The following is a 15,512-nucleotide window of genomic DNA, read 5'->3' as shown; positions in this document are numbered from 1 at the left end:
GAAAAAAATACCCAGGATTGGGGCCAATGGCTCTGGTCCTGGGCTTTGGAGAGCTTAGTTTGGTTTCACGTGCTGGATTTTACCCAAACCTGAAATCACCACCATGCGCAGAGTGGTCTGATACTAACATTGGGAGGGCGGGAGGCTTGTGCTGATTAATTCTATCACTCAGGATGCTCCAAGGCTAGAGTGCCCCACTTTATATGGAAAAGGAAGAAGAAAATGTCAAGAAAGTAAGTGCCCCAAATAGGTATCCTCAGGTGACTTCCTAGATTGTTCTAGAAGCCAGCTAGCACGTTTAGTGGCCTGCCTGTCCTCTATAATGAGATCTGCTGTTGGGAGTGAGCACTTGGTGCTCCTATAAGATCTTTTATCACAGGCAACAGTGGCATACTCACCAGGCACTCCCGGTGAACTGGAAGAAGGCCTTGCTATACTTAGCTTATGCTCCACAGAAAGGCCTGAACGAATGGGTACTTGCAGCAAGACCTCCACTAATCAGGAAACCAATCGCTGACTGTTGCCCATTCCCCAAATCGACCTGATGACCATTTCCAGTCACTGAACTGAGAAACAGGTCAACCCCTCCAAACAGAAGATGTGACTCGCTAGGTAGGGGTGAGAGGGGCCCTGGAACTGCCCCACACAGTCCTGGGGAGCCTCTCAAGGCCTTGTGGGTAAGGAATACATCACATCTATACTCATGATTTCAACCTTCTGGGTCCTGAGATTTCTAAAGCAAGTTCATGCCATCTGTTCTCTTGCCTGCAGGCCCAGTGGATCTGGATCTGGGCACAGCGTTTATAGGGTCTGACTCCTCCATTGTCCTGTCCTGGTACCTGCTGTGAAAGACAGTGTGTCCTTCCAGCTACACACCCTAAAGGGTGCTCCTGTATTTCACAGCCTCTTGATGGGGCATGTGAAGACTGAGAAAATGCCCCTGCCAGACTGTCCTTCGGGCAAGCTTGTGGTACGTTTTATTGGTTAATAATTGATGTGGGGAGGGTCCATATCACTGTGAAAGCTGCCACCTACAGGTTGGTGGTTCTGGGTGCTGTAAGAAAGCTGACCAAGCAAGGCACAAGGAGCAGGCCAGTAAGCAGCACTTCTCCACTGGCTCCGCTGCAGTTCCCGCCTCCACACCCCTGCCTTGAGTTCCTTCCCTGATTTTTCCCTGGATGATGGACTAAGAACTGTAAGGTGAAAGAAACCGTTTCCTCCTCAAGTTTCTTTGGTCATGGTGTTTTATCACACCAGCAAAAACCATAACCAAGGCATGCTATAGAAAGATCAGGCCTAGGAGTGTGTGCCTGTAGTCCCAGTACTGGGAGGAGGCTCCCTGGGGCATGTGGTCTGCCAGTATGAACTGGTGAGCTCCAGGTTTAGTGGAGACCCTGTCTCAAAAAATTAAGGTAGCAAGTTACTGGAAAAAAAACTGATATGACAGCTGTACTCCACACACACATGCACACATGTATATATATACATGTGTGCACACACATGCATTCACCTTCACACAGGTGTGTACACACCCACTTACCCCCATATACTTGTGCACACACACATTCCCCCGTATAGACACACACATGTGTAAACCCTCCCATGCGTGTGTGCACACACATGTACACACATGTACACACATGCACACACATGTACACACATGTACACACACTCATTGCCATACATATACATACAGCAGATGGAGGGTATCAGCTTGAAGCTCCCCGAGGATGAACGTGTGCTTCTGACCTCTTGGGTTAGCTGTGCACAGGCAGCCAGGCAGTGGGTGGGAAGCTACATATAACCATCCCGACTGCCAACAACACTACTCATGTGGGTGATCAAGGAGAGAGAATGAGGACTCTGTAAGAATTGCCTCTCTCACGGCCTTCCCACTAATGAGGGACCTGTCCCTGTTTCAATTGCTGGCACATTCATTATGCACCACTTGGTTATATAAAAACTTCTTACACTAGTAGTCAAATGCAGTGACCCTTATTCTAAACTTCCTATTCCTGATTAATATATGAAGCACTAAAGTGGAAATAGATGAATGAACGCAACCTTCTCTTCTGGAAACCAACTCATTAGCAGGACTTACAGAACAGTCACTAAAAAAATTGTCCTCAAGCTGTACGCTATGGGTGGGGCTGGACTGGGCACTTCTGGAACAGGCCATCAAGAACTGTCACCAGCCCTTGATTCAGGGCTCAGGGAACATGGCTGAAGAGGGGGAAGAAAGAGCCTAAGAGGTGGTTGGTGATGGGAGTTGTCAATGCTGACTTCTGGGCATGGTGCTGTTGCAAGCATCAAGGCACAGCAGCTGTGCTTGCCTGCACAGGATCCGCACAAGATCAAGCTAGCCAGAATTCCAATTAGGGGCAGGGCCCTCATGGCCTCATCCTGGGCAGATAAACTATTAGCCACTGAAGGCTGGGAGGGAGTCACTTTGGGGATGTGACTGTTAACAGGGAGTCCATGTCCCAGTGGATAGCTACCACGTATGCTTGCACCATGGGCAGCACAAATCAGACTCAGGGCTTATTAGAAACAACAGGAAAGGAGGCTGTGGTGTGGGACACTAGTGGAAGTTGGAGGAGACAGTGGTGGATAGATATGAGCAAAATACATTGTATAAATATATGAAAATTTGACCAAACTATAGGTCTCCATTTCCAGCCCTGCCCCTAATCAATGTCCTTTGAATGTGCAAATGCTTTGTTAGACAGATGCAGTACTGTGGAATGAAAAGAAATTAGCAAGCAGTCAAGGGAGAGGACCAGAAAGATGGGAAGTATAACCCTTCTGAGGAAGTTGGGGCTGGACCTGGCACAGAAGGGATGTAGCTTGTTTGCTGAATCCTCTTCTCATTAAGTGTTCTGGACAAAAGTACACGGATACAATATGGGATCTTTCTTTCTTTCCTTCCTTCCTTCCTTCCTTCCTTCCTTCCTTCCTTCCTTCCTTTCTTTCTTTCTTTCTTTCTTTCTTTCTTTCTTTCTTTCTTTCTTTCTTTCTTTCTTTCTTTCTTTCTTTCCTGTCTGTGTGTATGCCTGCAGGCCAGAAAAGGGCACCAGATCTCATTACAGATGGTTGTGAGCCACCATGTGGTTGCTAGGAATTGAACTCAGGACCTTTGGAAGAGCAGGCAATGCTCTTAACCACTGAGCCATCTCTCCAGCCCTGGGATATTTCTTATTTCTTTGGCTTAGACAGCTTTGTTGAACCTGTTGCCAACATTCAGATCTGGAGGTTCCATCTCCTTCAGACAAATTTCTAGATTTCTTTGAGTGTCCAAGGAGCACACTTTTGTTTTACTATTTTATGTGTGTGAGAGTTTTGCCTGGTGCCTGCAGAGGCCAGAAGAGGGCATCAGTGCCCCTGGAACTGGAGTTACAGATGGCTTTGAGTTGCCATGCGGGTGCTGGGAATGGTACCTGGGTCCTCTGGAAGAGTCGTCAGTGATCTTAACTGCAGAGCATCTCTCCAACCTTGGGTGCTTCTTAAAGCCTGCTCCATGGGTGCACTTGTGAATGCTGAGAGTGTATTCTCAGGTCACTGCCTCATTGATGCAGAACAGTTCTCCTTTCCAGCCCCTTTCTTTGCAGGAAGCACTCTGCTGGGCCCAAGCTGGAAAGGTTTCTGATGGTCTCTCTAGTCTAAAGGATGCTATTTACTCACAATTACTCACATAGTACTCAGAGCAGATGCTAAGGACAGCAGGGTTCTACTTAAATAACTGTAGGCATTGATGGGCAGGCACTGGCTTACAGGTTCAACGGAGGCTGGATGAGCAGGTCTTTAACTTCAGCTCAGGGACTGGTACTAAGGAGGAAGCAGGCTCTGCCTGGGAGCATATGGGAAGGGCACTTGCAGCTTGGCTAAGGAGCACAGAGGTGCTTGCTGGTGAGCACTGGATGAATGTTTGATTAGCCCACTTATCTGCCATAAAATATGAATGGATATTGTTTCTCTCACAGGGATTAATGTACCATGTCACTTTTGGTTTTTCTGGGATTCCGATACAGGTTTTGACAGCCGGTGGCAATAAAGGGCAAAGGGAACAAAGTCCCGTGAACTCTTGCATCTTAAAGCAATGTTTATTTCGTGGATCAAGCTGGAAGAGAACACACTGTGGGAGGGGCATCTGTGTGGAAAATGGTGTGCTTCAGTAGAGGGCAACCTTGAGCAAGTTGTCAATGCTGAGCACAAGGCTGCCTGCAGTGAAGTTCACGCCCTGTCTGTGTCGTCAGAGTCATCAGGCAACTATTAAGATACATGCAGGCCCTCTCTGTATTCTAGTCTAATGCAGTCAAAGTCTGTTTGTTTATCATGCTGCCTGTCTGTCCACCCACCCGTCCATCCACTCATCATACTCTTGTCTGTCCATCATCCATTATTCATTCATTGTCATCTACTTCTTTCTGTCCATCCACCCACCCATCCACCCACCCATCCATCCATCCATCCATCCACCCACCCATCCATCCACCCACCCACCCACCCATCCATCCATCCATCCATCCATCCACCCACCCACCCATCCACCCACCCATCCATCTATTCCAATCCAATCCATCTATTCAGTCATCCAATCCATTTATTAACTCATCTAATCCAATCCATTCCTTCCATTTATCTTCTCCTGTCCATCAGTGCAATCTAACCCATTCATTCACACACCCTTCCAACCTACCAGTCTATCTACTATCCATCTATCTATCCATCCAACACACATCTATCTATACAGGCTCCATATACGAACTTATCCACTGTCCATCAAAATGTATTAGGCATTTCCTGGGAAAATTACTGGTGCCATATGAGGGCATGCTGGGTGTTTCCTATGTGTCCCTGCAGGTGTCCTTTGCTTCCTCCATTCTGCTCCGTGCTCCTGTGGGTGCTCCCCAGTATGGCTGGTGTGATGGTTTGAATGAGAATGCTTCCTCATACGCTCATATATTTGAGGGTTTGTTTCTAGTTGGTGGACTATTTAGGAAGGATTAGGAGGTGTGGCCTTATTGCAAGAGGTGTGTCACTGGGGATGGACTTCGAGATTTCAAAAACCCATGCCAGGAACAGTCAGTCTTGTTCTCTCTCTCCTTGTAACTTTTGCATCAGATGTGAGCTCTTAGCTGCTGCTCCAGAGCCATGTCTGCGTGTGTGCCGCCATGTTTCCCACCACATGATCCTGATGACTCTGAAACTGTAAACAAGCCTCCAATTAAATGCTAATGTGACTATAACAGATGGCGTCAGGGGCTCTGATTGCCTTACAGGGGCACGGTCAAGAGGTTAAAGGGAAGGGAGAAAGAGGGTGATATTTATTTCTGTGGCTCTCTCCTTGCAGTCCCCCATCAACACAAGGCCCCAGTCTATGGGTGGCTTGCTCTATTTGACTCTCTCTGCCCCTGAGATCCAGTTAGAATAACCCCTGAGCCTTTTCTCAGACAGCAGAGCCCCTATTGCTGTGGGTAGTGGGCACTACAGCTTTCTGGGGTGTCCCGGTCCAGCTCACTCATTTGTAAGAAGCAGCTTCACAATTCTGTGAGTTAAGCACACTCGGGGGCTGTCTTTTCTCTCCTGGAACACAGGCTGATGTGCAGAGGGACAAAAATGTCTGTTCACAGCTGTCCCTTTCATCAAAGCCTCACCAAATAACACGCTAGTGCTCGAGGGCGAGGCTAGAGTCTTTAGCACATCGAATGAATCTCTGGGCCCTGTGGACTCAGAGCCTCAGGAACTCTGGTCCCTCCTTTCACAGAAGAAGAACATAGAGAGCAGATTCTGAGGCAGAGCAAGTGATCACTGCAGCTCCCAGAGAGGGCATCGCTGATGCTCAGCCTGATACCAGCTTCATGACACCATCTTGTTGCCAAGGAAACGTCTGCACTCTCTTAGTCATGCTGGGCTGTGGACAGCCTGTAGACACCTGCTTGGTGTCAGGACCCTTGTGTGCCTCTTCACGTCTTTCCCCCTGACGATGGCTGTGGGTGGTCTGGTATCTGGCTTTTGTCTCCTTTTTCAAATTCCTCTACTCTGGCCTTGACCCCAATCATCTGCTCAGCTTCGTCCTGATGCCACTCTGTCCATATCTACCCGGGCCACTGGGAACTTGCTTACTCTGATCTCCCGGTGTCCACTGAATGCATACTGTCTTCTATTGCTGTGAAGAGACACTGTAACCAGGACAACTCTTAAAATGGAAACATTTAATTGGGGGGTGGCTTACAGTTTCAGAGGTTTACGGCAGTGCACAGGTAGACGCAGTGCTGGCGAAGGAGCTGAGAGTTCTACATCTTGAACCCCAGGTAACAGGAAGTGAACTGTCATACTGGGTGTAGCTTGAGCATAAGAGACCTCAAACCCACCCTTATAGTGACACACTTGTTCCAACAAGGCCTCCTAATACTGTCACTCCCTATGGGGGCCATTTTCTTTCAAACTACCACACATTTACCTTCCATGTTTGATCTTAAATTAATGATTCCCTGTGGCTGACTCACTGTGCCCGCTGACTGATTCAGTGCTCTGGTGCTTGGTCACTACCTCTGCTAAAGCTGTGTCAAACTCTGTTAAGGACCTTCTGTTCAATACAGGGCTACAGCCCTACTTACCGCAGCCCGAGCATGCACGGGAAAGCAGGGCCTGCACACCTAGTGACTCAGCATTTACAGACCTCCTTAGATCCCAGGGAAGCACTTTGAATATGTCTCCTGACCTCGAGACTCTGAGGGGACTGTGGAGGGCAGGAGCTCTGCTTCCAGAGAGACCTGAGAGGAGCTCAGTTGGCAATGACCTCTGGCTTTAGAGACCCATGCCTGGCCCTGAAAAGGATTAGGGGAGTCTTTAGCTGCCCTCTTTGGACCTCAATTTTGGTCTCTGTAAGTCACTGGGGGAAATGTAAGGAAAGTGAGGAAAGTTTGGGAGCTCTAGAAGCATCAGGGTCCTTGAGATGGGAAGGTGGGGGGAGGATGGATACCAAACACTGACCTGTTGTAGGCAGACAGCAGGCGTGCATCCATTCTGCCATGCCCCGGTGCATGCAGACATGTCTAAACACAGGCTGCAGGCTGTTTTCTGTCACATCCTGTTCTCTGGCAGATACCCTCAAACAAGTGTACTGGTTTGCTAGCTGTGTCTCAGGGGAGGAGACTAGCTGTCACTTCAGCCCTTTGTGTTCACCATTGGCTGATTCACTGGCCTTGTGACACAGTACGCAAAACCCTTGTCCAGAATGCTGCCAACACTCAGATGTCAACGTCAATGATGCTTTTTCGTTGACGTTTGCTCTATTCACAGGCCTGCCAAAGAGCTCATCGTTCATGGTTCATGATTGTCTCCTGACAACACCCTCAGAACACCCTGGGTGCCTGTGACACCTGAGACACAGCAATGAGCACCAGACTGTGCTGTTTCTCCCCTGGAAATGCGGCTAAGGAGACTTCTAAGACTCTGATTTTCAATTCCTATGGGCTAGGCATTTTAAACAGGGAAGATGCTAATTCAGTGGTTGGTAGGGATTCTGGGAAAACGTTTGCAGTGATTCTATAGCACAAAGGTTTCTCACTCCCCAGCCTGGAGTGACTGCCATTCCCACCACCAGCAAGAGCTTCCCACATTGAGCAGCCAGGACCCTCCACAATGTGGCACTGTGCCTAAACCAGAAAGGAGGAAGGCTGAGTTTCACAGGGGTGCTGGCACAGGCTGGATCAGAGATACTGTGTGTGGAGGAGGAGCTGGCGGTAGGGAAGGATTGGCAGTGTCAGCTGACCAGGAAACAGTGGCACACCAAGTCCTTGTGTACAGTCTGGGAGTGCAGTGCAGGCTGCGTGCTGGATATACACTCAGATGCATGCACCATCTCTGTACCTACACTTGATCTATAATACACCCGTCCCTATAAATAGCCTTATTTCTATCTATATCCAGATCCACATGTACATCCATATTTCTTAAACTGCAATTTCAAAAAGATTTATTTATTTAATTTTATGTGTATGGTGTGCTTGTATGAATTAGGTGTGCCGCAGGGCCATTCTTGATCCTGACATGGATTTCCCAAGACACCCCGGCTCTTGGCAGCTTCCTGAACTGTCTGAGAGGTGCTCCCAACACTTCCATGGGATCCTCTTTCATTCCCACGTGTGGCTCCTACCCTGGCCCTTCAGAGTCCGCAGAAGGGTGCTGTCACAGCTTCGGAGACTGCATTCTCAGGGAGGCTCTCCACTGCCCGAGGGCCTAACACAGCTCTTTCTACATAGACCAATGAGGGCCTGGGAGCCACATGGGAGGATTCACAGGGCCAGCATAACGCAGCATCCCGAGAAGCCAGGCTGGGTGGAGACGAAGAACAGCCATGCACTGGGGAAACTGACAAGGTGTCTGGTGTCTTTCTCTGCCCCGTGCCTGCCTGCTGACTATATGCCTGCATCTCCAGGATTCCTGGTTACTTCTTTCTACATTTTCAAGGGCATTAAAATGTCTTAAAATTGTATGTGTACGCAGCACATCAGTGAACATGGGGAGGTCAGGAGACAGCTTTTGTGAGTCAGTTCTGGGTCAAACTTGGGCCTCCAGGCTTCACCGCAACCACGGGGCACATCTCCCCACCCCCACTCCCATGGCACTTTAAGTATCCCTCATACCCTGCATAGAGCAAGTGTCTTATTTCATTTTATAGTTTTGAAGTCTTACTTTTTACTTTTAATTATTACATCCCTGTATACATATGCCACATATACATAGGGGTGCCTATGGAAGCCAGTTTTAGAGTCCCCTGAAACTGGAGTCACAGGTAGTTGTGAGCTGCCCAGCAGGTGTGCTTGGAACCAAACTCGTGGTCTTCTGCAAGAGCAGCAAGCACTCTTAATCACTAGCCACCTCTCCAGCCCCCTTATTTCCCTTTTCCTCAATGGAAGCTGTCGCCAATGTCCAATGCCAAAACATTAGCCTCCACCCCCAGAAAATAACCAGCACAAATGAAGAGATCGACCTCAAAATCCTATGGAAAGAGAAACTCTGGTTCTAATATTTAAATTAACTTACTCATTGAGCAAATTTGTCTTGAACTGAAATAATGCACCACTCCTTGTTGCACAACGGTAGTAGACTTACAAGTGTGTGTGTGTGTGTGTGTGTGTGTGTGTGTGTCTATCCCTACCTCAATCACTCCACATTGCAGGCGGGGCAGAAACAGAAACAAATCAATAAAGACAAGCTGACCCTCTGGACCCCCTGGTTCTGAAGGGGAGAGCAGGTAACCTGAGCTCTCCAAAGGGCTTTCAGGACATAGAAGACCCTAGTGATAGACGATAGGAGGTGCTAGAGTCAAGTAGCAGGTTTGAGTGACTGAGTGCTTAGGCTGTTAGAGAAGCTGTCTGGTTTTCCTCTGTGAGGAGAGAAGCTGCAGACGCTCTGGGCAGGGGGCCTCATGACCCACTGTGGCTTAAATGTTACTCTAGCTACTGTTTGGAGATCCAGTGGGTAGGGAAGCAGGAGACTGACAAGCCATGGGGGCGATACTGCTAGGCATAGGAAAGGATACACAGGGAGGAGAAGATCAATGGGGCAGTCAAGGACAGCCGGTCAAGGTGAAGATGGAGTAGCCTGGACTGGGGTAGAAAAACTGCAGGGCTTGAGGGCAGGAAGGGACCAGGCACCCCAGCTTACTAAAGACTGTCCAGTTTCAGATGCCAGTGAGAAATGGTGGCTGACTTCATCTAGCCCTCCTACAGAGGCCAATGAGATCATGCAAAATTATAAGGAGCATCCCTTCCTGTGTTGACTGCTTTTGACTGACTGGCAACTTTTGTCCCTGTTGGTGTAGAGAAATCTTTGGACTCTGCCTGCTGGATCAGCAGGAATCCAGCAAGTTCAATGCCACGTTTGTCGAATTGTCTCTAGATATCCATCTTGTCAGATGCCATCTGGACCCATCTGAACACTTTCTTGCATCCTGTGTTAAGTCTGGAGTTAAATCTTCAACTCAAGTCCCCTGTCTCACCTGGGAATCATAATTTGACCACATAATTGACAATGCCCAGTGGTGATGCTAGGCAGCCAGTTAGCTATGTGAACATGAACTTCTTTGACTAGCAGGGGACATTTGAGAAGAGAGATGTGGCCTGCATAGTACCAGCCAGGAGACTGCATGGATCAGGGTCATGCTCCCTGACTCACCTCCTAGAGTTTTACCAGCTACCCTGGAGACTGCACATGTTCTATGATAGGTACCTTCCTCCATTTTACAGAGGAGAGGACAAGAAAGAGAGGCTGGAAATGCCTGGGGCCATGGGACTGAATCCAGTCAGTTGGTAGGGAACCTCATTTCATACCAGGGCTTCTCTGGTTGGAGTTTCGTTAATGCCAGAAGACCTCTTCCATCCATGGCTGGGGATGGGGAAAGAGGGATCAGAGAAGCCCCACAACAAGACTAACCAGGCCCAAGATTTTGTTTGTGTCAAGGTTGAGAAATTCTGGTCTAGCTGGTGACATGGTCACGTCTAGACAAATGGCTCTTCTTCCATACACCTTCATGATTCTTCTCAGGCCCACATGTCTATAAGGCTTTGCCTTATGTCCGTTTCACCCTCTACACTGTAGGCTCCATGCTCACCCTCTATCAAATTCTTAGTGCCAGGATGAATGACAGGCAACTACCAACTGCGTGCTCACTTTGAGACTACATTCTGATACATCTGTGTGCATCTTAGGGAAACCTCTAGCGAGGCTAGGAGATGGCTCAGAGGCTAAGAGGGCTTGCTGGTCTCAGAGAGGACCTCAGTTTAGTTTCTAGAACCCGCATGGTAGCTTACAACCATCTGTAACTCTAATCCCAGGGCATCTGACTCCCTCTTCTGGCTTCTGCAGACACTGCATGCATGTGGTGCACATACGTCTATGCAGGCAAAACCACTCACACACATGAAAGAAAAACAAATAAAATTAAGAAAAGAAAACCTCAAGGAAGTGTGACAGAGAATCAGTAGGTGGAGTGGCATCTGCGTGTTACAAATTTGTGTTGCTCATTAAGCATGTTATTGCATTTAGCTTAAGAAATCAGAGCAAGCAGAAGACCTGAAAGCCAGCCAGCCCTCAAACTTCAAGTCCTGGCTGCAGCTAATTTTTCATTGTCCTTGAAGCTGATCAAGTCTGTGGAAACAGCATCACCAAATTAACTCCCAATTAACTCAAACAGATGGCTGAAATTTTCCAGGTGACTTTCCATATTAATTCAGCATGTTGGCTGGACCAGGCCCCTGGAGGCTTGGCAGGGATTGGCTGAGAAGGAACCGATGACATAGAGGGATCTTCAGGAGAGATGCAGAGACAATAACCTGAGCTGTTTTATCTCAGTAAAAATAGCATCAGCCAAACTGACTGGTCTTCTTCCACCATTGCACTCGGACCGGGAACTGCCCCGTGATGGGCCATCAGAGTCCTACCCTAGGAAGCTGCGTGGGCTCAGGTTTATGAAGACTCAGTAGGGGCACCTAATCCTGTCTGGCAAGGGATAAGACCAGCCCAGGGCAGAAAGAAAAAGGAAGAGGCTAGCCCTTTACAGATTACCAAATTCCCAAGCCTGGCCTTTCTTTATTTCCTCCCAGGGGCACCATGATATCAGGTTCCACCAAAGAAAGGGGTTGAAGACCTTCAGTGGAATTCTGCATGTGGGGAGCAGGTTGGACATGCCAAGCCCTCTCGGAAGAGCATTATCTTCATCCCTTCTCCAAGTGCCCAAGGCCCCTGCACAATTCTACTGGGTTCCACCATCTTCCCTTCTGTCCCCGTCTACTGATGTCAAATGAGTGCCTCTGCTTGGTGACTTTCCGTGGGGGTGAAGAAAGCCCACATTAGGGGAACTAGGGTGCTATGCCAGGGAAAGGAGAATGGAGGGTGAGCGTGTGGTGGAGAACCCTCCCCAGGAGAGCCAGAGCAACTGGGCCAAGCACTTGCCCTTCCAGAAGCCGCCAGAAACTTCTAATAATGTGGAAATTTGTAAGTGATGGAAACATGAAGAACCAAATTTTGTCATGTAGCCTTGGCACCTGCTGAGTCTCCAAACTGGGTGCTCCCAGTGCTAACAGCTCTAATAGACATCCAGAGTCCTAGATGTGTGGGTCTTCTCCCTGTTCTCGCAGAGAGGTATGGTGACTATGGAACCAGACTCTAGATGGTTCAGCCCCCAGATGGCTTGATTTCAAGCAAAACCGATATTCAAATAATTTCACTTCGATGGATCCCATTTTTCTGATTTAACTAGAAAGTCTGTACAAAGTAGATGTTTGTAGCGATGGGCCAACATGATTTTCCACATGCCCTTTGAAGCACATGCCTGTCACCCGCTGGGAGGGCTGGCCCTTTTAGAGCAGGACTCATCAGGCAGTTGTAGGAGATACTTAGCTAGAGGCCATGCAAAATCCTGAAAATGGGATGCTGCTCACAGAAATTGGATTCCAGGATTTCCTTGCATCGGATCATCCAGAGGGTGCCATCTGTTTGCCTTGTGAATGACCCTGTTGTGACAGGGGCTGACCTGGCATGCTTTTCCAGAGTACATTCCTTCCTATGGGAAAGGTTATCTGGCCCGATATAAGGTCAGGAATAAAAACATATGCTGCTTGGTGTTTCCCATTTATTTTTTTTTTCCCAGAAAAGCTAACCACACATCAGCAAGGAAGGCTGGGAGAACCAAGCACTTGGAGGCTAGCCAGTGCTGCAAGAGAGCCCATTCTGGAGAAGCTGCATTAATGGCTTCCCTTTGCATTTGTTTCTAACCCAACGGTGCAAGAAACCAACCTCATGCGAGGGTCATCAGGTGGTATCATCTCCAGGTCGTGGGTGGGTCCGCTCAAGCTGATGACGTGGAGGGAGATGCTGGGGTTTTCACTGCCAGCCTGCAAAGTAAGGGGACAGAGTTGTGAGGGAGCGGTGTGAGGGAGTGGCCATGATGCCTGGAACCACCCTTGGCTTTGCAACATCTTGTCCGAAAGACTCACATCTGGGCACCATGGAGCTTGATACTAAAGAGCATCACTTACATTGAGGACAGATGTGTGTGTGTGTATCCATATGTGTGTGTGTTTGCATGTGTTTGGAGGCTAGAGGACAAGCCTGGGTGTCGTGCATCCTGAGACACCATCCACTGTCTTTTTTTTTTTTTTTTCTTCCGAGACAGAGTTTCTCTGTAGCTTTGGTGCCTGTCCTGGAACTAGCTCTTGTAGACCAGGCTGGCCTCGAACTCCCAGAGATCTGCCTGCCTCTGCCTCCCGAGTGCTGGGATTAAAGGCGTGCGCCATCATTGCCCGGCCCATCCACTGTCTTATCTGATGATAGCATCTCTCACTGGTCTGGTGCTCACCAAAGCTGGCTTATCAGCAAGCTCAGGGATTTTGTCTTTGCCTCTCCAGTGCTAGGGTTACAACTATACCCCATCACACCCAGATTTTTATATGGGGATCTAACTCTAGGCCTCATGCTTACATGGCAAGTATTTTACCAGCTGAGCTCTCTCCATTCCTAATATACAGAACGTTTAAAAGGCAGAGAGATCTGGGTCAGCTCTGCCTTCCCAGGAGTCTTGTCATCTGCCCATTCCATCCAGTTCACTCCGTCTGCCAGTGTTGGGGGTACTTGGCTAGCCATGAGAAGGAAGAAAACTGCTCAGGAGGGCAGAGAGAGGTGCGGGGTCATGAAGAGGAGAGAGGAGCATGCACAGACCATAAGGAACACTGATCTATGAGGGTCACAGCTCCCAGGAGCCTCTTTCTCAATAAGGAACCACAGTCCTGATCAGTTTCAGCCATCCTCTTTCTCTGGAGACCAAATTCTCAACTTGAGAGGGCTGGGAGAGGCATGGCTCAGCAGGGCTGCTCAGGCTTGATGTCTTCCACCTCTTATACATTTAGGTTAGAAGGAGTCTGTCCCACAGCAGGGAACAAGTTGGCAGCTGGATACTCTGACTGGGAGTGGGAAAGAACAGGGCACATCCCAGAACTCTGTCGGTCAGTCTGTGGAATTTCTATTAAAACATGGACCCCAAATCCTCAGCAAGACTGCGCTTTCTAAATCCTGGTTAAGAGGACATGTCCCATAGCACACTGCCAAATCAAGGAACTTACTAGATTTTAGGCTGTCACGTATAAGGACAACTGTAAGGATATATGTATGTGTATATACATGTACACATGTATGTATGATTGATGTGTATGCATATGGCTGGTGTGTGCGTGTGTGCATGTATGTATGTGTATATTAGGGGATACAGAAGAGCTAGGGAGACTTGGACTTAATCTCATATACTATGTTTAACTGAGTCCAGCTAGCCCTTCACTTTGTATACAATGAAGACTGGTGGGAAAGAGAGCAGAGAAACCTAGTCAATGGAAAATTCATGTTACAATCTCCCAGGAGAGGAAAGGAGACAAGGCTGTGTCCTCAGTGACTCATGCTCTTCCACTCTGGGACCCCAACAGGCACTGACCATACCCCTTAAAGGCTACTGGTGGGAGTCTGTACCACTAGATGGACTGGATGAATCACCTCAAATTCCTGTGCCCTAGGTGGGTGGTATTTGAAAGCATGCTCTTATGGTAGTGATTAGGGTTAGATGAGGTCATGTGGGTGGGCTCCTGTGATGGCATTCGTGTCATTAAGATACCAGAGCTCTCGTCATCTGCCTTGTGAAGAGATAATGGGATGTGCCTCAGTTGGGAGAGAGCTTGCCTAGCGCACAGAGTGCTGTGCTCAGTCTCCAGCATGTGTGAACTTGGTATGGTGATGCCTGCAATCCTAGCACTTGGGAGGTAGGAGATCAAAAGTTCAAGGCCATCCTCAGCGACACAGAGAGTTCCAGGCCAGTTGGAGACATCTAAGACTCTATTTAAAAAAAAATGGTACTCAAAAGAAGACGTTAGTCTGCCAGCAAGGAAGAGTCATCACCAGGACCTGCATCATCAACATCCCAACTTCAGACATCCAGCCTCTGTGAGGACACCACTGTGGTCGTGGGGACACGGCTGTGAGGACACTACTGTTGTCATGGGGACCCGGTTGTAGGGACATTACTGTGGTTGTGAGGACACTACTGTGGTCGTGGGGACACGGCTGTGAGGACACTACTGTTGTCATGGGGACGCGGTTGTAGGGACATTACTGTGGTTGTGAGGACACCACTGTGGTCATGGTGACATGGCTGTGAGGACACTACTGTGGTCATGGGGACACGGCTGTGAGGACACTACTGTGGTCGTGGAAGTGGCGTAAGCCTGTGGTGGTCTGTTTGGCAGCTGACACAGGCAAGCTCACTAGGTGCTTGCTTCCTCTCGTCCATTGTTTTGAGCCCATATACGTCATTCTCATCATGGGTCCTCCACAGGCTCAAGGACTTCTTACCATATGGGAACATGCACCGCTAGTTTTTAGACCAGCCAGGTGGGTGAGGAGACCTCAGCTCAGACATTCCCTGGCAGGCATAGGATGGTCTCAGAGGTGGGGTCCAGCAAAGGGTG

General features: G+C 48.7%; 1 protein-coding gene across 1 annotated transcript in view; it reads right to left on the bottom strand.

The window, feature by feature from the left end:
- Positions 1 to 15,512, bottom strand: part of Dpp6 (dipeptidyl peptidase like 6) — a 434,651-nt gene that overhangs the window by 71,798 nt on the left and 347,341 nt on the right. The window contains exon 11 of the mRNA XM_050119955.1: positions 12,802 to 12,899. Within this exon, the coding sequence (XP_049975912.1) occupies positions 12,802 to 12,899 (98 nt within the window). The remainder of the gene's footprint in view (positions 1 to 12,801; positions 12,900 to 15,512) is intronic.

Source organism: Alexandromys fortis, unplaced genomic scaffold, assembly GCF_014885135.2.
Source record: "Alexandromys fortis isolate MF-2015 unplaced genomic scaffold, M_Fortis_MF-2015_v1.1 scaffold_177, whole genome shotgun sequence".
Lineage (NCBI taxonomy): Eukaryota > Metazoa > Chordata > Mammalia > Rodentia > Cricetidae > Alexandromys > Alexandromys fortis.
This window is presented reverse-complemented; position numbering and strand designations above follow the sequence as displayed.